This window comes from Cokeromyces recurvatus (assembly GCF_025118155.1).
Source record: "Cokeromyces recurvatus strain NRRL 2243 chromosome Unknown BX663scaffold_3, whole genome shotgun sequence".
NCBI classification, from domain to species: domain Eukaryota; kingdom Fungi; phylum Mucoromycota; class Mucoromycetes; order Mucorales; family Mucoraceae; genus Cokeromyces; species Cokeromyces recurvatus.
The window spans coordinates 1,007,775-1,030,167 of record NW_026251389.1 but is presented as its reverse complement, the minus strand read 5'-3'; the positions used below and the strand labels follow the sequence as shown (position 1 = coordinate 1,030,167).

At 30.6% G+C, this 22,393-nt stretch overlaps 9 protein-coding genes across 9 annotated transcripts; 4 read left to right on the top strand and 5 right to left on the bottom strand.

Moving 5' to 3' along the window:
- Positions 1–549: 549 nt before the first annotated feature.
- Positions 550–1,777, bottom strand: BX663DRAFT_497225 (uncharacterized protein). Its single transcript, XM_051525886.1, has 7 exons — positions 1,564–1,777; positions 1,477–1,508; positions 1,352–1,385; positions 1,177–1,265; positions 1,048–1,116; positions 890–982; positions 550–786 (listed from the first exon to the last, which is right to left on the bottom strand). The coding sequence occupies exons 1-7, from the start codon at positions 1,685–1,687 to the stop codon at positions 613–615; spliced, it is 615 nt and encodes a 204-aa protein (XP_051386642.1). The 5' UTR covers positions 1,688–1,777; the 3' UTR covers positions 550–612.
- Positions 1,778–3,390: 1,613 nt separating this feature from the next.
- On the bottom strand, positions 3,391–5,202 carry BX663DRAFT_497209 (calcium/proton exchanger). The gene is made up of 9 exons (XM_051525885.1): positions 4,978–5,202; positions 4,855–4,898; positions 4,702–4,786; positions 4,518–4,619; positions 4,231–4,427; positions 4,102–4,163; positions 3,979–4,032; positions 3,848–3,922; positions 3,391–3,771 (listed from the first exon to the last, which is right to left on the bottom strand). The coding sequence occupies exons 1-9, from the start codon at positions 5,180–5,182 to the stop codon at positions 3,462–3,464; spliced, it is 1,134 nt and encodes a 377-aa protein (XP_051386641.1). The 5' UTR covers positions 5,183–5,202; the 3' UTR covers positions 3,391–3,461.
- Positions 5,203–6,924: 1,722 nt separating this feature from the next.
- On the top strand, positions 6,925–11,094 carry BX663DRAFT_497205 (uncharacterized protein). Its single transcript, XM_051525884.1, has 7 exons — positions 6,925–7,184; positions 7,285–7,704; positions 7,798–8,398; positions 8,545–8,682; positions 8,746–9,291; positions 9,358–9,742; positions 9,811–11,094. Exons 1-7 carry the CDS (start codon positions 6,946–6,948, stop codon positions 10,824–10,826), a joined length of 3,345 nt encoding a protein of 1,114 aa, XP_051386640.1. The 5' UTR covers positions 6,925–6,945; the 3' UTR covers positions 10,827–11,094.
- Positions 11,095–11,185: 91 nt separating this feature from the next.
- Positions 11,186–12,313, bottom strand: BX663DRAFT_497202 (DTW domain-containing protein). The gene is made up of 4 exons (XM_051525883.1): positions 12,240–12,313; positions 11,949–12,171; positions 11,752–11,896; positions 11,186–11,686 (listed from the first exon to the last, which is right to left on the bottom strand). Exons 1-4 carry the CDS (start codon positions 12,256–12,258, stop codon positions 11,303–11,305), a joined length of 771 nt encoding a protein of 256 aa, XP_051386639.1. The 5' UTR covers positions 12,259–12,313; the 3' UTR covers positions 11,186–11,302.
- An 89-nt stretch (positions 12,314–12,402) lies between these two features.
- Positions 12,403–13,073, bottom strand: BX663DRAFT_497199 (transmembrane proteins 14C-domain-containing protein). The gene is made up of 3 exons (XM_051525882.1): positions 12,992–13,073; positions 12,604–12,917; positions 12,403–12,515 (listed from the first exon to the last, which is right to left on the bottom strand). The coding sequence occupies exons 1-2, from the start codon at positions 13,036–13,038 to the stop codon at positions 12,653–12,655; spliced, it is 312 nt and encodes a 103-aa protein (XP_051386638.1). The 5' UTR covers positions 13,039–13,073; the 3' UTR covers positions 12,403–12,515; positions 12,604–12,652.
- A 38-nt stretch (positions 13,074–13,111) lies between these two features.
- BX663DRAFT_497197 (CybS-domain-containing protein) lies at positions 13,112–14,066 on the bottom strand. Its single transcript, XM_051525881.1, has 3 exons — positions 13,877–14,066; positions 13,747–13,800; positions 13,112–13,664 (listed from the first exon to the last, which is right to left on the bottom strand). Exon 3 carries the CDS (start codon positions 13,597–13,599, stop codon positions 13,273–13,275), a length of 327 nt encoding a protein of 108 aa, XP_051386637.1. The 5' UTR covers positions 13,600–13,664; positions 13,747–13,800; positions 13,877–14,066; the 3' UTR covers positions 13,112–13,272.
- Positions 14,067–14,759: 693 nt separating this feature from the next.
- Positions 14,760–16,094, top strand: BX663DRAFT_427365 (galactose-binding domain-like protein; the record flags this gene model as incomplete). The annotated part of the gene is made up of 4 exons (XM_051522613.1): positions 14,760–14,882; positions 14,947–15,063; positions 15,116–15,273; positions 15,398–16,094. Coding segments are annotated over 4 exons (1,095 nt in total), but the record flags the coding sequence as incomplete, so codon positions are not given.
- Positions 16,095–16,402: 308 nt separating this feature from the next.
- Positions 16,403–17,691, top strand: BX663DRAFT_497190 (uncharacterized protein). The gene is made up of 5 exons (XM_051525880.1): positions 16,403–16,645; positions 16,731–16,937; positions 17,007–17,126; positions 17,199–17,263; positions 17,321–17,691. Exons 1-5 carry the CDS (start codon positions 16,544–16,546, stop codon positions 17,550–17,552), a joined length of 726 nt encoding a protein of 241 aa, XP_051386635.1. The 5' UTR covers positions 16,403–16,543; the 3' UTR covers positions 17,553–17,691.
- A 194-nt stretch (positions 17,692–17,885) lies between these two features.
- On the top strand, positions 17,886–21,882 carry BX663DRAFT_483356 (uncharacterized protein; the record flags this gene model as incomplete). Its single annotated transcript, XM_051524487.1, has 6 exons — positions 17,886–18,236; positions 18,335–18,371; positions 18,448–18,565; positions 18,644–21,498; positions 21,571–21,761; positions 21,841–21,882. 6 exons carry the CDS (start codon positions 17,886–17,888, stop codon positions 21,880–21,882), a joined length of 3,594 nt encoding a protein of 1,197 aa, XP_051386634.1.
- Between the last annotated feature and the right edge of the window lie 511 nt (positions 21,883–22,393).

The window sequence follows — 22,393 nt, the reverse complement described above, 5'->3', positions numbered from 1 at the left end:
TTTTTTTTTTTTTTTCAAGATAAAGTAAGACATATGCTGAATTTTAATTTACTATAGAATTATTAAGCAAAGATAAAAATAAAAATAAAAGTTGATAATAACAGGGTTTAACTGAAACAGAATTAAATGTAAATTCTTCATGATTGAAAAAGAGGGAAAAAAAAAAGCGAGTATTATACTACTATTGATTAGTTACTACAATATCTTCTTCATCCCATAAGATATGCATATATTATTATCTATTTTTATATAAAAAAAATAGACGAATATATGTATTTATATCTTTTTATTCAAATTATATGAAAGGGAAAAGCCTCCTCATTAACACTCCCTTCTACGTCATTGTTCCCTTATCTTCCTCACTCCTACTCCTTCATAACTTGAGACTATTAAATGCTTCTTTATCTTCTTTTTTTATGCATGTTTGTATACTGTATAAACTATGATCTTTTTTTTTTATACGAAAAAAAAAGAAAAACTACATAATGCATGTACGCGTTTAAGTAAATGTATACGCAGATACCTATTATGTTGTTTTCCATAACAATATTTGTTATATGTAAATTATTTTATTTTATTTTATTCTGTAGTATAATAATTTAGAATAGCATATTATTTTGCTTGATAAAGTGATGATAAAGGCTGATGATGCAAGAAGGCAGTCAGTGGTTGCTCAACAATTAAGGTTTCTGAAAATTTCGTTGTATTCGTGCTTTCTTCAGGACTCATTAATCTATTATGAGAAGAGGTAGGATGATGGCTCATTTGTTGGTGTATATTTTGTAGCTATTTTTTTTATTTTAGTTTAGTTTATATGAACATTAAGATATTTAACATTATATGTGTACGTATATATATATATATATATACATATCTATATATTTATTACCATTGTCTTTTTCTGTCTTTGAGTAAGATCTGTATAAGTCATGTAACTGATATAGGCTTGAAGTGCATTTCGTCTTATTTTAGGATGTTGCTTCTATATATATATATATGAGATATGTATTGTATTTTTGTTATTGTTATTATGTATACCATACTAACATAGTGTGATTGCTTGATAAATGCAGTTTTTGTTGCTGTATAGTCTGATCTTAATGGAGGTTTAGATACCTTACAAAATGTTTACAGAAATTAAGATATAATTTATAACAATATATAATAATTTAATACCACGATGGACGTCTTATTATTGTCCAATTTTTGGAATGGCGTCAAATATGTCGAATGGTTCTCAGATGATGGTTTAATATTCCTATGATCTATTATATATACATATATTTTACCGCATAAAGAAAAGCGTTATTTATACTACATGTAACTATTCATTGAAATAATAACATATTACAATCTACATGATCTTGTGATGATTTTGTAGAATACTGACATCATAAAAATAAAAATTAAAAAAAAAAGGGAAAATGTATAATATCAATATTCTTATGTAAACTATCCAAATATATAAATACATACATGATAATTTTTTGATTCGATATCACAGTCTTCTAATTTTTTTCAAACATATAAATACAAAGTTAAAAATAAATGATATCATTTTACCCAGTAAATTTGAGATAGACATTGATCTACTTGTATAATTGTTGTTTACTCGATTTTGATTTGCTAAAGAAACCAAAATAGATCCTGCTTCAACTTCTTCTGCATTTTTATTATTATAAATCATTGTTGTTTTTAGTAATTGAAAAAAAAAAAGAAAAGAAAAGAAAAGGAAAGGAAAGAAAGAAAGAAAAAGAAAGAGAAAAGGAAAGAGAAAGAGAGAGAAAAAAAAAGGATAAAATTATTTAATTGTATATAAAATAATTCATTCCGTAGTATGTGCACAAGCATTACACATGCACTATTATTATTCTTATTTTATAGTAGATCTTAAGTTGCACTACAAAAGTTACAATTTTAGAACTTCATTGGTTGCATTTTTAGACATTTGAAGTTGCATTTACCGAATTTGTTGAGTCGTACTTTAAGATATCCGAAGTAGCATTATTAGAAACTTTAAACTTCTACCCTTTACTGGAGCTAATGAAATCTCGCTAGACTAAAGATGATTACACACTGCTGCCAACTTAAAATAGTATATCACAACTTACTATTGTTAGACGGTGAAGATATGACTGATGATTTATAACGACAATCATGAGACACAGAGTAACATAACAAATATATAAATGAAGACACTTCATCATCGTCAATAAACGAGAGGGAGAGAAGTACATCATGCACTATAAAACATTATATCTTTATTTGGTAATTTGTCTGAGTATCCAAAATGTTCGTTATTACTTGACAGTCTCTTGAAGGTTTTAGTCTTTAATAACGAATCATAAAAAATTTATAAAGTGTATTAGCAAGTATAAATTTTAGCTAAACTTAACTTTTGAGCTCAATACATTATATACGAACTATTATATGATAAGCGAACTTTAGCATAAAAAAAGAGGATTTTTTTTTTATAAAGAAGAAAGAAGAAAAAAAAAACCCTTTTTCTTTTACACACATCTAAATATGTATCTGGATAATGTTATCAAAAGTATTCATCATCTGCTTTATCCCTTTTTTTTTTATATGCTTATGTTCTTTTTACAGACGTAGCTCAATTTCTGTTGTTAGTATAACAGTAAGAAAATGTAACAGATGTCATAAAAATTTACGTTTAACACCAAGTAACGAACATTTTGGATACTCAGACAAATTACCAAATAAAGATATAATGTTTTATAGTGCATGATGTACTTCTCTCCCTCTCGTTTATTGACGATGATGAAGTGTCTTCATTTATATATTTGTTATGTTACTCTGTGTCTCATGATTGTCATTATAAATCATCAGTCATATCTTCACCGTCTAACAATAGTAAGTTGTGATATACTATTTTAAGTTGGCAGCAGTGTGTAATCATCTTTAGTCTAGCGAGATTTCGTTAGCTCCAGTAAAGGGTAATAGGCTAAGATTGTAATTGTTAATGATTATGGAATATAAATTTCAGAATCTACGAACATATTATCCTTACGAGAAAAAAAAAGGAATAACTGGAGTGTTACAAAGTTGAATCCTATCATAAAATGCTATATTCACATAAATTTTATATTTAGTCGGGGATAAAGAAACCCATTGTTGTAAAGCTTCGTGCTACCATCACTGATATAGTTTAAAATTGTATGACTAAGAATAAGACATAAAAGCAATAGGACAGCATGTTTCGTTAATATATAAAAGGAAATCGTTACATGATTTATGTACAGTGGTTCCAATGCCAATGGGCGATTTTTTTTTAATAAAAAAAAAGGGGGGGGGCTTCAATAAAAAAAAAAACGCCACTCGCTTTTAAGATTTGAAAATCAGCCATTTGAAAAAAAAAAAGATTTATTTGCCGCTTCTTGTAGTTACATCATAAGCCTGTGCACATCATACATGTATATATTATTATTATTATTATTTTTTTAAACAGTTGGATGATAATAAAAAGCTAAGGCTACAATTGCATAACATGCTAACAATAAAGCCCCTTCAAGCCAATTTGATTTACCATCACCAATTAAATAATTCACGACAAGTACGCTTGAAAACAAAACGACTGTTTCAAAGATTTCAAAAAAGAAGGTCATAGGAACATCAATAAGCCAACCTGTCAAGACTAATATAGGAGATACCAAAAGACCAATCTGTAAAGAGGATGATACTGCAATACCAATACATAAGTTCATTTTGTTTTTCATAGCGAATGTAATTGAACTAACATGTTCTGCAGCACTATAAAGAATGAATAAGTATATATACAATAATGTTCATATAGAATCCATGTAAAAAAGAAAAAAAAATACTTTACTTGCCAACGATAGGTAAAATAATAAGACCAACAAATGTTTCATTTAATCCCCAGACTTCAACAACACCTTCAATACTATTTAAATTATTATTAGCCATTATTCACGGTCATTTTTTGTACTATTCACTTACGCTCCAACAAGGAGTTCAGCATGTGCAGCAATAAAACCAGCAATCACTAACAAACTAAAACGCAAACCAAAAAAAAATGTTAATATTACTTTTATCTTTTTGTCATTTAATATACACTTTTACGCAATAATAGCAAAAGAAAGAGTTGTATGAGGATATTCTTCTTCATCTGCTTCATCTTCAAACTTTATATACACATTATTAGTATCTTTTATACAAAAGATTAGCTTTTTTTCCCTTTTCGCAACTTACCAATTCAGAATGGGTCTTTAATTGAAACACCAAATATAAGAAATAGATAATTAAGAGAATAATAGCAGTACCATGACTTAAATTAATGATACCCTTATTCACTTCATTTATTTCTGTTCCAGCCGTTGCACTAAAGGCGGCAGGAATTAATAAGGAAAGAGCAGTCAAGCCCAATAAAGAAGTAGATGTTTGTGCAGCTAAAATAAGTAGTCAATATCTTTCTTAATAAATATCTTTTTTTTTTTTTTTTTTTTTTTTTTTTTTTTTTTTTTACAATTCCAGCTTACCTGTCGCATTAAATGTTTGTTCTGATCTACCGATACCGCCTGCTAAGAAACAGCAACCAAGAACAAGTAATATATTGGATAAAATAGAACCCAAAATAGAAGCTTATGCATATATAAAGTGAATAATTTGAACGAATCTACACATGCATATACACACATATATAAATATATATAAAAAAGTTACCTTGAACTACACGTACTAAGCCTTCTTTTAGAGCAATCATGCCAAGGATTAGTTCAACTGCATTACCAAAAGTAGCATTCAAGAGCTACATGAATCATAAATAATATAAGTTACATGTGACTGTATGTATAAATATCTTTATATTCACTTTACAGAACCAATGACGGAACCTGAGCGAAGTGCAATTTCCTCAGTAGCTATATATATATATATTTTTAAAAAAAAGGACGTTTTAATAGAATGTTATATAATATATGTATACTGATGCTACTTTACCGAAACCAAGAAGTCGAGCAAGTGGCATGATGGCAATGAAATTCAAGGAAAAAACTACACTTGAAGAAGATCCTGATAATATTAAAGCAATAGGAACAAAGACAAGCAGCCAATTGAATTTAGAAGATGTTAATGTATGTTTCAAAGACGATTTAAAAGTTAATCTCCCCTCATGGTGAGGTAGTAAAAGTTCTCGTTCACTCATTTATATTATTTATAAACCAAGAAGAAAAAGAAAAAAAGAAAAAAGGTCCAAAAAAATTTAATAATTAATATACAAAGTAGGTTTCACATAATACTTGCTACATATGAATTTTGATTAATTAAACATGCTAAGCTGCTATATTTTGTTATAATGAGTGACGAAATACTTTATTAGTGTAAAGTAAATGATTATTTTTATATTCTTTATACAAGAGAAAGAAAGAAAAAAGAAACTAGCGCCTTCAATATATATGTTTATATAATGATTGGCTTATTAAAAAGTGAAATTCTAGGTTAAACATCTCTAAATAATAGTGAATATAAGTCATAAGGAACACTCAAAGCTTTTAACAAAGAAAAGGTCTATTTAGTAAAGAAGTACATGGTTTATTTACAATAATAACGAATAAAAAAAAAATATGTCAAATATTTTGCAGAAATATGTCAATTAGAGTGATTTTATGGCCTTAAAAAAGAAAGCATTTATCAGAGGTATCGTGAGCACGTATATTTAATATTTATAGTCTTACAAACATATCTATTTTTTTTTCGTAGAACTTAATACTGCAACAGACTTACTTTTCTTTCCTCTTTTTAAATAGTACTTTTATATCTGTTTGATTGCCATAAATAGAGAAGAACATAATGACACCGTGTAACAGACTTTCCAATCAATAATACCATCTAGTCCAATCAGAAATTAAGTATAGTTGTTTTAAGAAACAAAGTGTTGTCTTATCAGGCATAGAATATTGCCTTACTAGGAATAAAAAAGATGCTGTATTACTGATTCAAAAAAAAAAAAGGTGAATGTAAAGTCAGTAGCATTGATATAAAGAAACTGTCACAGCCATGTCAAAGGAAGTAGATAATTCATCTCATGCTCTTCCTCCTCGATAACGACAACGACAACGACAACGACAACGACAATATATATGTATATCTTTTTTACTACTTCAGTAAAAAAAAAAAAGAGTTAAAATTGTAGAAATCCCAACTAACTGCTTCTTAAACTTGATCATGATAAAGTTACATTCGCGCACTTGAAATAGAGGATGTGTAGTTTAACAAGTTTTATATCCTCGCACCCAGTGCATATTTGTGATCGTTAATCAGTCATTTTATTATGTCATGATTTTTGAAAATAAAATCTTGATTTTTTCCTAAGCAGAAGTACCAGAATGAGCGCGTATACGATTGGTTTTGACAACAATTCCATGAGTGTCAGCACTAGACAAGTAGTGTATTTCTTCTACTCATTTATAATGACTGGATTGTAGTCCGCTACTTAACGATCGTTTCATATGCTTCCATATAATATCTAATTAATATATAGATTAAACGTTTTTAGGGCTTATATCTCCACAGTCTCTAAAATCTGCATGTTTGATGTATCGCTGTTAATAGTGTAATGCCCTGTCTCAATTCTACTCTGCTCTTTAGTATTTTGCTTACCACCGAAGTTTTCAAATAATAAAAAATTATTACTATAAATAATAATGTATTCCTTGTGCCTTCAAGGTTATTAGCCTAAATTTGTGTATTGACTTTGTCATGGATTGACTCATAATATTATGCTTTTTTTTTTTTAAATTTTTTATTATTTTTTATTTTTTTTTACGTAATAAATTATGCATTTTTTGCATCTACTCCTGAGTTGGACAATTTTGTGACTTATTCTAAAGCGAAAAAGAAAAAAAAATAGTCAAAACTTTTTTTTTTTTATTCACTTTATTATTTATTATTTTTTTCTGTAAATCAAAAATGTCAGAAAAAGGGAAAGAAAAACTGATAGTTAAACAAGAAGAAGAGGAGGAATATGATGCAGCACTAGACGATTTTAATAGACCACCTACTGAAGCAGAAATGTTAGAAATAGCTGAATTACGAGCCTTTGACGATATGATGGCTGAAGAAGATGATGATCACGATTCTCTAGATGATTGGCTTGACGAAACACCGCATGTTCGTTCTGATGATGAAGAAATGGATGATGAAATCAAGTAAAAGAAACCAATATACACATCTATACAATTCCCCTAAAATCTTTTCTTTTTCTTTCTTTCTTTCTCTCTCTCCCTCTCTCTTCTTTTTTTTTTCTAGTGTACAATTACAAACTATCGTTGAACAACGTGAAAGATTTAGAACAGGTGGCATTGAAGAACTCGAACGAGACATGGAAGAATTTGACAATAATTTAGCATTAACAACCGGCATTGGTGCTAAAAAAATTAGAGGATCACTTAGAAAACGCATGCAGGCAGGCGAATTCAAGTTTTCTGAAGAAGGAAAACAACGTTTTGGTCAAGCCAATTCTCTTTATATTGCTCGTGATTATGGTCAAGCCATTAGTTTACTTCAAGAGATTATTACAGAACATCCAAATGCACATCCAGCTTGGAACACATTGGGTTTAGTTCATGAAGAATTAGGAAATAATGAAAAGTCTATCAAGTTTCGTATGGTTGCTGCTCATTTATGTAATGATATTAAATTATGGAAAGAATTAGCCCTGAAATCAATGTAAGTCGATATATTTCAATTTTCAATGACAAAGTAGAACACAAATTTATGTACATATCATCTATATAAATACATATATGTATTCGTATATAGTGAAAATGATGTTCCAAAACAAGCTATTTATTGTCTTACAAAAGTACTTACATTAGATCCCACAGATGTTGATGCTCTTTGGGACCGTTCTTTTCTATTTAAACAGCTTGACAAGAATCAATTAGCTATTGATGGCTTTTTAGCCATTCTGGAACAAATGCCACATCATTTTAAGGTCATTAATGAACTTGCACAACTCTATCGACAACAAGGTAGAACTAAAGAAGCCATTCAACTCTATGAAGACGCTATTGTTCATCACAGTAAAAACGATAAATATGGTAATGGTAACGATAGCGAAGAAGAAGAAGAAGAAGAAGAAGAAGATGAGTTTCAGGATCGTTTAGGATATTCAGAGATTAACATGTTAAGTGAGCTTTACTTGATTTTAAATGACTACAGAAGATCTTTAGATACAATCAAGACTGGTTTGAGACATATTCAAAAGAGACAAAATGAGACTTGGTGGGCCGATCGAATAGATGATGACGATGAGTATCTTTCAGAAGAAGGAGATATACCAAGAACAGATTTCCCAATTGAACTTCGTGTAAGAATGGGTATTTGTCGATTATATCTAAACCAAGTGAGATTGGCAACTGTAAAGTAGTTTTAATATACATATATATATATATATATATATATATGTGAGTGTGAGTGTGAGTGTGAGTGTGAGTGTGTGTGTGTGTGTGTGTGTGTGTGTGAAATAAAAGTATTTATAGCAGTTCTTTTTCTTTTTTCGTTTAGAGACATTTTCAATATTTGCTACAATATCCTCCAACAATCTATCCTGATTTACATCAAGATATTGCTTATGCTTATTACGATAAAAGACATTATGATCTTGCAGTAATGGTCTTTCAAAGGATTATTGATTCATCCGAAGTAATTATTTGTTATTAAAATTTATTATGTATGTCAATAATTTGTCCTAATCTTTAAACATAGGAAATTGAAGTAGATTTGTTAATTCGTACTGCTGATTGTTACAGAGAAATAGGTGATTTAGAAACTGCTGTTGTCTTTTACGTCAATGTCCTTGATGAACAACCCAATAATCTAGATGTCATGATGTCGCTTGCTACTGTCTATGAAGAGCAAGGCAAAGAAGACAAAGCACTTGAATTAGTTGAATATGTTATGAAAAAGAATCGTGAAGAACGCCGACATAAGAAGGCTCTCTCCACGGCTGATATGCTAATTGAACATGATAGAGCTATCAAAAGGAACAAAAAGGCATCCTTGTTTGATGAAAAACCAATGCAACTGACTAAGAATGAATACTATCGCATCAAACGAATGGAGCGTCAAAAACAAGAAGAAGAAAAGATATATGCTACAAAGGCGCTATTTGATAAATTGCAAGAATTGGATGAATGTACAGGGCCAAAGTTGATTGAGATGGATCGTACAATGATGCGTGATTATATGAGAAATGCTCAGGAACTATGGGAGGACTTTAGATCGACAACGGCATTTTATCCATCTCTCAGAGTAAGTTTTTTTTTTTTTTTTTTTTTTTTTTTTTTTTGTAATAATATATACTAATAAAACATATAGGCTACTAGATTCCAAGGTTTTTATGCATTAAGAAGAGGTAAGAGAGCATTTAGTGGAGACGATATTCATTTAGAAGCAAGAAATATGGCCAGTCGACTTCGACCTAAAGTGAAAACAGAAGATGGTCAACAACCAAAAATTGAAGAGGATGAAGAAGAACGACAGATGCGAGAAGAAGAAGAAAGACGAGAGAGAATGTTGGCTGCCTCTCATTTTAGAACTATACCGTTTGATAAATGGCATCGTACTTTTATAAAATATGCTTATATGCTAGCCATCACTAAACGAGCTGATGAAGCATATGAATTATTAAAAAAGGCAATTGAAGCTAACGTGTTTTATCATGATATACCCAAAAAGACAGCTCTTTATTTAGCATTAATAGGTAGGTATATATATAAGCAGAGAAGTCTTTATCACGCACAAGCAATTATTAACTCTTTTTGTATATAGGTTGTGGTTTAATTGGAAAAAAAGAATATATTGCACAAGAAGGAGCACGTTGGTTATGTAATTTTTATCAATTTAAAAATGACCCGTTTAGAATTTATACAGCTGTTGTTGATGCGTCTTCACCTACAGGAAATAGTTCAATTGCCTACTCACAAATCAAGTACTTGAATCGTATGGTTCAGCTTAATGACGCTATAGCTGCTAAAAATCGAACAAAGGAACAAAACGATGGTAAGGGAACTGAGGACGAAATTCAGAGATTGAATGACGCAGTGATGGGAATGGAAGTCGTTGTTAATGCCGAACTTAACGATGATAACATAAGTGATGATATTGATGAAGGTGATAATGGTAGCAATACAAATTATCCTGAATTTCGAGCATTTCAATACGTACCTTCAGCTGTCAACAAAAATGATACAACTCGTACAGTACGAAATTTAGGTCTTACAGATGTGACATATGTTAATCCTATTCTTTTAACTGCTATCGGACATATGATGACATTCTCAAAAAACCATACAGCAGCTAGTTTATTTCATATGAGAGCTTTAGCTTTAGCGCGTAAAGATCCAGTTAACAGGCTTTCACTAGGCTTGGCTTTACTTCATACAGCTGTTAACCGTAGAACAGATAATCGTCATTTACAGATCATGCAAGGTATGATGTTTTTACAAGAATACGAGAGATTATCAGAAAGCAAGCAGGAAGCCGCGTATAATTTAGCACGTGCTTTCCATATGTTGGGCCTTACACATTTAGCCACTAAGCATTATGAACGTGTACTTTGTATGCCATCCATAAAAAAGGCGCCATTAGTAGGATCATTGATGAAGCCATTAGATGAAGTTTACAAGTGGCCAGTTTCAGAAGAAGAACAAAAGGAGTTGGAACAAGATATGGATGATGAAACTGATTTAAAATCTGAGGCAGCATACAATCTTCATCATATTTATATTACAAGTGGTAATATGTATTTGGCGCAGTTACTTTTATCAAAGTATTGCACGATTTAAAACAATGTCATGTATATGTGAAGAGGATTGTTGTATATAGCCTATAAATAAATTAATACCAAACAATGCAAAGTGATTCATCTTTAACATGCATAAGGCTTTATACTTTTATCCTTTCTAGTAATACATCTACTTTCTATATATATTATTATACTTTCGAAATAGCTTTAATATGCTTTCATATTTTACATTTAAAGATGTAAATGTATTCTATGACACTAGATGCAGTCAAGCTATTCATTCTATTACAAAATAAACTGCTAACGAGCATCATATTATACAGTATATAATTTTTATTAGAGTTATTTTAGCTAGAGAGGATTCCTTTAACAAAAAAAAAAAAAAAAGCATCTTGTATTGATTTAAACAAAAACATTCATTTCTTGAATAATTTAGGAAATACAAATTATGAAAAGATTAACAACTAAAAGCTTTATCTCCTTGTTATAATATAATAATATACATGGCCTTATTTATTACTCATATTTAATATAGTCTTTTTGTTGGTGTCGATGATTAAACTTAACAGACTTATTCTTACGATATGTCGTCTGTATCAATTGATAAAAAAATTTATAGTAAAACATTAAATTGTCATATCGTCCATCATAGCTTGAATCCTCAAACGTCTCACTAAATTCTCGATAAAAATAATAAATGGCTTCAATAGTTGCTAAATGTTCGTCATTCACGTTTTGAAAACGCCAAAAATGTGTTTGTCGAGGAGCTATCGTTACACATTGCATCTTTTTTAAAATAGGTGTGTTATTAGCAATTTGTCTTGCTTGAATCCATGTGCCGTCAATCACTACAACTTTATCAAATGAATCTCGTGGAATATCTTTTAATTGTTTTGCTCCCTATAAAACAGCATGTAATGTGTTTAACTTGTGTGTTTGTTACATGAAAAAATTATATACTTTACAGGTCCGGGAAATAGCAGTAACGTTCTTTCAGGCTGTTCAAATTGTGGCACATCTGGCCAAGTATAGATATCAACATCTTTATCTGCGATAATTTTTGCATGCACTGCTGTCGATTTACCATCTAATTCCTTATGATGCTTTATACTAGTATTACATCAGTTTATAATGTAGTTTATATACACAATATTGAACTCACACATCTAAATGAATAGGTAACTCCACTTGAGGTATATCAGATCGCTGCATTCCAACAATCTGGTAACATTTATAACAAAAATATTTTACAGTTTTCTTACAGATCGGACAAGGAGATCGTTGTTGAACTTGTTTCAAGATTTGATCATTATCAATCTTGAGCTGATCAAAAGGCCCTTCCTTTGTATTAATGTCATCAATTGAACGTTTCCTATTGTTCGATTCTACAGTAAAGATTAAAAAACAAAAAGAAGAAAGCAAATTGCTGCAATGTTGTTTTATATTTAATCACCTTCTTGTTGGTTCATCATTATCAAGAAATAATAACAATAATAATAATAAAAAAAAGACGAAAATTAAAGCAAATGCGGTCACAAAGACATTTTTATCCATTTTTTCAACACAAAAGATTCCTTTTTTTTTTTTTACATGAATGTCATTGATAGAACGACATTATAAAATTTATTATACAACACCTAGTTTAATATTAAAAGTAGTCATGAATACTACATGTTTTGATAAAATATTGAAATGAATTAGTAATTATGTCATCAACATTTCAATGTCACTATTCAGAAACAAAATTAATAAGCTTAATAGTACATCATACCATCATCATCAGTATGCAATTTCTCATTAATTATATTACAGCTTACAAAAAAAATATAAGAATTTATTGCCATTAGGCCATAGAGATTATATAATTTAGCTGTAGTCAATGATCTTCTTGACGTAATAACTACCAGCGGCAATTGAAATGACAGATAGGGCAACAGGAACTGGTTTTCTTGTCTTTAGAGCACGAGGAATCATAGCACCACCCAAGATAGTAGAAGCAGCCACAGCTGTTTCATGTCCATAATCTTTATTTTGTTGGATCAAGTAGCCAGCAGTACCATAAAGTATACCTACGCCAAGTCCTGCAACTAAAGATGGAATTGAACGAGTTCTAGCAAAACCTGCAATTCCACTTAAAATAATATAGTTGGTTGTTGTATAAATCAGTAATGACTTTTATATGTAAAATACATTAATAATATATACCCTGCAGCACATAATCCAGCTAAAGTGTAAGAAGTATGATGAGACATTAAGATATATATTAAAAAAGAAGAAGAGAAAAGAAACTGATCTTTTCTCTTTATTATATACACATGTACCCCAGTTTTTTTTTTCTGTCTCAAAAGTCGTCACAAAAGACTATTGTATATACATTAAATTTATTCTATGTGAACCTTAAACAACTTGTTTTTTTTTAAAGTAAATGGTATGAATGTGCATAAATATGTGTTGAGAAAGCAGATCGAAATAATTAACTTTATGTTCTAAGCGGCAAACAATCTTTGCAAAAACTCTGTTATCCCAATGTCATTTGTATTAAATTCATAAAAACCCCACATTACTAAACCTGTTGTTCCCATCAGAGTCCAATTAGCCACTTGGTGAAGTCGAGGGTAATTACGTCTTGGAATATAATCTGTAATACAAGAATCAAATCCCATATATACGTGATAAGGTAAAACAACTCCCATTAGTCCGTCTACGATGGGATGTGCACCATAAACAAATTGAGTAGTTATGAGAGGTATTAATGTAATAGCTGATGCACGTTCCATGTTCCAATGATGAGCTCCATAAGCATAACCTTGCATGTCATCATTTTTTATTTTTTTCGAATCATCTAGTAAAAAGAAAAAAGGAATCCTAAGTATTTTGTGTATGTATCTATTTTATGTGTGTAAATATTTTACCTTGATCTGCCTTTGGATCTTTCTCATTCTGTATCGCATTTTCTGTAGAACTAGTAATATTTTGATTCGAGGTAACTGAGCGTTGAAAACCAAAACAAAAAGGTATATAAATGACAAGGGTAGAGATTTAATAAACTTGAAATGAATTCTTACCAGCTGTATTATATGGTGATTTAAGTATAGTAATTCTTGATGTTTGTTTTCTACTTAATAAATTCAGAGGACGGATAATTGATCGAAGTGACATGATTAACTGTAAGCAAATAAAGTAAATATAAAGGAAGGGGTCAAAAACTCTATTTTTTTATTTTATTTAAAAAAAAAAAAGGACAATTGTTATTAAAATTCAGACTTTTTTTTTAAAAAAAAAATAGCGTGTATTATAGAATAATTCAAAGTGAGTCTAACTAAGGGCTTCTCTTTTTTCATCAAATATGTAAAGGTTGATCTTTCGCTTAGAGTAGAATTGAATATTTTCACTTGGCTCTTCAAAAAATATAGACATTATTTACCTTATTGCTTTGTCGAATACCTGTTATGTTTGTTATTCTCCCTGAAGGCCGATTATTATGATATCATATTTCAATCTCAGCAAAACTATAAAAAAAAAAAAAATAAAAAAAATTTTTGACATGCAAACAAATTAATCGTTCTTTTCACTTTTTTTTTTTTCTTTTAATACTAAATAATATGGGAAATATTCTTAGCTCACAAACATATCGTCGTCTCGATGCAAAATCACTCAAAGAAACTTGCTTTGAGGGTTATACAGAAGTTTCTTCACAACTATTAGACGCTAAAATTGAAGATGTAACAGATGAATCATGTGGAAAAGCTATAAATTTATTAAAGCAAGAGGCTGTGAATAGAAGCTTAATATCAGAAGACAAAGGTATATTATAAGCAATGTTATATATCGATATATAGACTTTTTATATATATTTACATATTTATAATAAGATACAAATGATGGCTGGCTTATCAAACGACATGAGTTAATTGGAAGGTAGTATTATATTACTGCATAATTTTATTCATTTTTAATTGTATTGTTTTATTATAGTGTGACTATTAAACTATGCAATCAAAGCAAAATTATTGGATTTGATATTGATACAACTGGATTTACTGATAGTAGTGCATCTTATATTAATATTGAAGGATACCAAGATTCTGATGCGATTGTAAGTGTGCATACATTTATGTACACATATTTTATTCTATTTGACTAATAATAATAATTTATAGTGGCAATCATTACTACCCGAAGTCCCTATTAATGCTGATTCACATAATTTTTTTGAATTTAATAGTAATAAATTGTATTCAAAAATCCGATTAAACATTGCGCCTGGCGGTGGTATTGTAAGTGAACAAAAACACAAAATACAAAAAGATTCTTATTGTTTTAATATAGGGTCGTTTGCGTGTCTATGGTGATATTACCCCAGATTTCACTGATAAGTCTAGAGAATACAATATGTCGGCTGCTAATTTAGGTGCACGTATTGTTCGTTGGACAGATCAAGGTTATGCCAATAAATCCAACATTTTACTAAACCATGGAACCAAAATGTATGATAATTAGATACGTATAAATCAAGCTTGTTATGTTAACTAATATAATATAATATATGGATATGGATATAAATAGGTCAGATGGTTGGCTGACTCCTCGATCTCGTTTAGAAAAACATAGAAATGATTTTGTCGTCATTCAACTCGCAACATCGTGTAAACCTAACTCAATTATAATTGATACCACAGGGTTTGAAAATAATGCACCTAAAAATGTATTTATCCAAGGCTGTTACAGTGAAGATACTGATCCACATTATGACCCTTTTGCTAATTGGGTTTCTTTAATAGTACCAGATAATAACAAATTATTGGCTGGTGGTTTAAGTACCTTTGATATTCATGATGATATCGTTATTTCACATATTCGTCTTTATTTAATTCCTGATGGTGGTGTTCAGCAAATCAAAGTAATAGGCACGCCTGTCACAAAAGAAAAGTTAAAAGATGGACCTCTATTGATTGAGCAAGGTCCACAAGTAAAATCGATTAGAAATAATGAGGAAGAGGAAGGTATAATTATTGAAGAATTAGAGGAAGGTGAATTAGTGCAAGACGAGATAACTACTGTAGAAGAAGTAGTAGTGACAAAAGAAAATAATAATAATAACATGTCAGCTTCAAAACATGCGAAATTAGCTGTAGAGGAACAACAATCTAAAAAAGATTTTGTTGAAGTAAAGATTGAACCAGGAATAACAACACCCATCACTGTAAATAACAGGAAAAGAATGTCATCTTACGAAGAGGAAGCACGTCTTAAAAGACAATGTATGAAATCAAGAAGAAATTTTCCATCTGGTGAATGGTTTCAATAAATATACTGTGTATTTTGATTTATAAGTTTTTAACTATCTTTATTGGAAATTTCATTAATTGCATCTTCTTTTAAATAATTGCTTTTGATTTACAATCAAAGACATTTATTTTTCATAGATGCATAAGCGTAAAATAAAAAAAAAAGGGGGGGGGAACAAATAAGTAAAAATATTTAAGGTTGACTATACTATTGTTCAGTCAAATTAAAAAAAAAAAAAATGACAGCTATGAATCATCACTTGTGATGTTCAGTTACTCTAAAGATAGAGAGAAAAAAAAAGCGGCCCTTTAATTATTGATTAGTAGTTCTTAACCGTGTTTATACATCAACATAATTGAAGCCATTTTTCTTTTTTAAGATTAAATCGATTGAATAAGGCATTTTTATTTCTTTATTTTTCTAAAGCAATCATATTATTCTTATAAAAATATATTTATTTTTATAATCATGTCGCGTTCATCATTGATAATTAAATTTTTTAATTTTCTTGTAATTACGCTCCTATTAGTGAGCCATATAACAACAGCACAAAAAGAAGAAATAAAGGAGGTAAATAATATATATACATGTGTATAAAAGGTAGTAGAGAAATTTAATCTTATTTATATATCTTGTCTTTTTTCCATGTATTTAGCAAGAAGCAATAACTAATACAAATTTAACTGTATATCATCAAAAAGATGGTCAATACATTAAACGAGGCATTATTGTTGGTCTTCCTGGAGTACCAGAATACCACCCTACAAAAAACGAAATTGTTGATTTTCAAAAGGGATCATTTTATCAAATCAAAGTAAAGGATGAACGTACTGGGAAAATATATATACAGTCTGTGAAAATGGTAATAAAAGAAAAAAAAAAGAAGTTTACAACTAACGAAACAAAAAAAAATTAACATTCCATTGAATAGTGTCAAATGGTAGATAGTGATTGGAATGATGAATTTATTTTACATTTGGATGAAAATAATATCTTTTATCATGTTGATTATTATGCCTCATCAAATGATTGTTCTGAGGAAACTATCAAGGTAAGAAATAGCTAAAAACAAAAAAAAAAAGGCCTTAATTTTATACTAAAACAAAGCTTCATATATATAAAGTATCCTATCACAACAAAACCTTTTACTTCTGTAATAAGAGTAGTTCAACCAATTGCTGGACCCAAGTAATATATAAAATAGGGTTTAGGTTATGTGCTATTCTAACATTAGTATACATTTAGGCCTTTAATTGGTCACTTTGGTGGTAGTGCTTCTCAACATAAAAAGACACAGTCCAAGTCAAAAAAGCCTACAGCTGTAATTAATGACGAAATACCTGAACACACAGAGATTGAAGAAAAATCTTTCTTTCAAAAATATTGGTATTTAATTTTAGCTGGTATGTTCTTATTGACAAGTTTAGCTGGTTCTGCTCCTCCTGAAGATTCTCCTTCTGCTAATCGAAGAAGATAATAATAAAATCTGAATTTAAATGGGATGAAGTCACATCAAACCATAGTAATTTTTTTTTTTTTTTTTCAGTCCTGCTGTGTTTCTGTTCAATAAAGCTTCACTGCAACGCGTAGACCGTGTTTTTTTTTCTTTTTTTTTTATATACATTTATAATAATTAAATAATCAAGAAGAATTCCTCTTTTATTGAAATTCGAGTTAACCATTTAACTCTTTTTTTTTCATTTTTCTTCTTTTTCAATTATTTTAATTCATTACGTTTTTCCCTTTAAATCATTGTTTGAAAAGACTTTTCCTTTATAATTCCGTACAGTATTAATTATATATAAACACCATGCCACCACCACCACCACCACGACAACAACCTGGTGGTCCTGTGTCAGAAGCACATAGACTAGCATTAATACCTTCTTCCCGTATGGAATTTCCTACACAACGTCGATGGGCTGTTTCTATCTTTGTTCTGCTTCAATCCTGGAAGATAACCGATCTTTGGTTAGCATATACAGCTGCTTATCCTGAGCAATATAGTGGTATTTTGATGAAATGGTGGTTGATCGATACGATCTATTTGTTATGTTTACATGTAGCCAAGATTCCGTGGTTACAATTTAGTGTGATTAAAACATTACTGTTGACACTTTTTATGCTTTGGTTAAATTTCGTACTTTTCGTAGCTCCAACTGTAAGTTATTTATAATTTTAATTATAGTCTAAAGTGAAGTTACTTATAAATACATTATATATGTATATGTATATATGTATATATACTATTCTCATTAGGCTGGACTTGGTGGAATTTTCTTCAAGAATCTATTTGGTAATTAGGCAAAAAAATAAAATAAAATAAAAAATAAATTTACACATTCATAATGTTAAACTTAACTTTATTGTAGGCGATAGTTTTGGTAAACAAACTAGTATATCTCAAGGAAGACTTGTAAATGTAAAGGATATTGTACAAAATTCTTCACATATTTTGGGTAGACATACAGTTCATATTCTTCCTTATGGGTAAAGATTAAAATTAAGAAGAAGCATATGTATCAAATAGGATGGTATATTAAAATTCGTTTATTCTTTTCTCTTTAGAACTGCCAAGTTGAATCCTAATAATGAAGTATATTGCTTAACAACTACAGAAATTGGAAAAAAGGATATTTTTATACCCATTATCTTAAACAATACAGCTCCTCGTACTGTTTCTATCTCTCGATATGATTTTGATACAAACCAGAAAACGATTAAAGATTATTCTGGAAGAGATATTCAACGTGCAACAGAGATTGGACATACAAAAGAAGGCGTAGAATATTATTATGTACGTGTTAGGAATCCAGGCGCTTATAAATTGGAAAAAATTGTTTCCAAAGATGGTGTAGATGTTCGATTATATAACCGACATGCTTTTGTATTTACCTGTCCTTACGCTCAATTTAAACCTATTGTAAATAAGGATTATTGTACAGGCGATAAAGAAACACTCCAGTTAGAAGTAATTGGTGTTCCACCATTAAATATTGAATATATAAAGAAATCAGCAGGTCATCGTGAAGCTCAACTCAAATTGGATCGTATTCAACCTGAAGGATTTGAATCACCCCTTCTTCTTAAGCCTCGATCTGACAATCGCCTGGATTCTTCATTATTTGATACAAAGCTTGATGATAATTATAATTGGGCTTCTGTTCAACAAGTAAACGTTCCTTTGAACTTGACTTTTAATTCTGCTTCCAAACAAGAATACACTCTTCTACGTGTTGTTGATGGTGTAGGCAATGAATTAGATCTTTCTGGCTTGTCAGCTTCTCAAACATTTGAAGTTCATCAACGTCCCTCTGTTCAATTCAAGTGTAGTGAAACAGACCCTATTCATCTTTTAATTGGATCTAAGTCTACTCAAATTCCTTTGGCTCTTGAAGGTTCTAGTCCTTTTCAACTTGAATACACCTTCTCTGGTGATGAAGTCCAACACAAGGCAAAGTTAACTTCTGCCTCTTCTATATCTGTCTCCTCTCCTGGAGAATATAATCTTGTCTCAGTAAGTGATCGATACTGTCAAGGTCAAGTTATGTTCCCTTCTTCCTGTCATGTTGTACAACCTCAATTACCTTCTGTTAAAATTCAAGCAACTCCAATTGCTTCAGAATGCGCAGGTGATAATGAAGTAGGTATGAAATTTGTTGCAGAATTCGTTGGTGCACCCCCTTATGTACTTGAATACGAAATTACAAAACAATCTGGTCGCTCCAAGAAGCTTATTGAACGTAAGCGTGAAACAATCGACAGATCTCGTCACATCTTTTCATATTTGCCAAGCTCAAGTGGTGAATATACTTATCGCTTTATCTCTCTGGATGATCGACATTATAAGAAACGACCCACAGATATGGCTCCTATCCAACAAACCGTTCATCCTCAGCCTGATGCTCGATTCAAAACAAAGCATGCAGTACGAACCTGTTTAGGTGAAGATTTAACAGCTGAAGTCGAGTTACGAGGAACAGGACCTTTTGTGTTAACTTGGATGGTAGGTGATCAACTCTATTCGGATCGTGTTGAAGGTGACCGATACACTATTCAATTACCTCCCTTTGATCGTCCAGGTCGTCATCTTATTTCACTAATCAAGATCCAAGATGATAACCATTGTGTCAAGGATTTAGAAGCTCGTGATTTTACAATTGATGTTCGACGCGATAGACCCAATGCATTCTTCTTTGGTGACAGAATGAATGTGACAGAGGGTGCAGAAGCAAACCTACCTGTTCGTTTGACTGGTGAAGGGCCTTGGACAGTCAGCTATCGACATGTTGAGAGCAACCAAAAAGCCACAAGACGCTTTCATGATCCTAATGCTTCCGTTACTGTACATAAACCAGGCCACTATGAGCTTTTGACGGTAGAGGATGCAATCTGTAAGGGGGATGTTGTCCCCTCTCATTATGCTGTGCAATGGATTGATAAGCCTACTATTTCAGTTCCTAAAGATCAAGGCGCTGTCGAAATCTCTCACCATCATTTTGAACGTCGTGCTGTCTGTCAAGGTACAAATGATGCTATTGATATTGAATTTGATGGACAAGGACCTTTCTACTGTAGTTATACAGAATATCGTGGTGCGGGACGCAGTTTTTATGCTGTTAAACAAGAAGAAATTGCTACAGGTAATCGACGTTACCGTTTCCCTCTCAAGACCTCTGACCCAGGAAAGTATCGTTACGTCTTTGATAGACTTGCTGACCAACGTTATACTGAACCCTTCAAGTTAAGCGAACGCTTGCAAATTGAACAAGTTGTGCATGCAAAACCAACTGTTAAATTTAGTAGTCGATCAACACGTAAGGAACGTACTGTTTGTGTTGGTGATACTTGGCAAACCGAGATGGATCCTATCTATATTGAGTTTACAGGTGTCGCACCCTTTAGTGTTGAATTTGGATTGCGTCTTGAATCTGAAATGGGTGGTCGTGTGATTCAAGTAGACAACATTATGACCAACAAATATAAATTAGATTTACCCGATGAAGTCGTTCATGTAGCTGGTACCTATGATATCAAATTGTTAAGTGTAAATGATGCCAATGGATGTGGTGCAGCTGTAGTAGATGATACGACAGTCAAGGTAAAGGCTCTTGACATTGCTACCATTACAGCGATGGAAGTCTATGATGATGTTTGTGTAGGTGATACAGTTGATTTTAGTCTCTCAGGTGTAGGACCTTTTACTGTCCATTATATGTTTAATGGCAAGAGCGAAACAGCAAAGACAGCCACTTCTAAACTATCTATGATTGCAGATAAACCAGGTAATCTTACCATTCTCTCTGTTGGTGATCAACGTAATCAATGTCGATCATTCCCTAAAAACATGATGAAACGAATTCATGAAGTACCCTCTTCTTATATTAGTGGTGGTAAAGAAATTATTGAAAGTATTCATGAAGGTAAAGTTGTAATTACCAATATATATATATATATATGCATATAGTTTAACCTATTTATGTTATCTGTATTAGGTGATATGGTTCAGGCTACAGTAGACTTAGTAGGTACACCACCATTTAATTTTGAATGGCGACGTAGTCGACTTGTTTGGGATCATGTGAATAAACGACATTATAAAGGGGAAGTACTTGAAAGTCATATTGTGACAGGTATTTTAGAACATCAATATTTGATCAACACATCTGTTGAGGGTATTATTGAGGTAAAAAAAAAGAAAAAGTTTTATTTTATACATATACAATTGAATATTTTGTTTACATATAATATATTTATTTACATAGATTGTAAGCATCAAGGATCAATATTGCCAATATCCTATTTAAGAAAACAAAATAGTATTATAAAATTAACATACACATCCTCTCCTCCCATATATGTATAGAAGAACATTATATATGTGTATACATATGTATATATGTATAATAATAAGAAATAAATGAGAGTTGCAAAGATAATTTCTTTAAAGAAGTATAAGCTATTTACTTTTTGAGTTGAGATAACATTAGAAACGTTGTAGTTGTTTAGCCATTAGTGAATTATAAATGGCATTAAGTAAACCAACGAATATCTTTTGGTAGAACTGATTTATGATGATAATAGGCTTTGATCCAGGAACGTTTTTTTTTTTATATATATACATATTTTGATTGATTACTACAGTTAAACATAATTGTGCAACATTATCCTTTTTTTTTTTTTTTTCGTTAGTTTATTTTTCGTTAGTTTATTTTATTTTATTTTTTGTCTTTTTTTTTTTTTTTCTCTCTCTCTCTTTTTTTCGTTTATTTATTTATTTTACTTTGGTATCCCTCATGTCTGAAAGTACAAGCGATA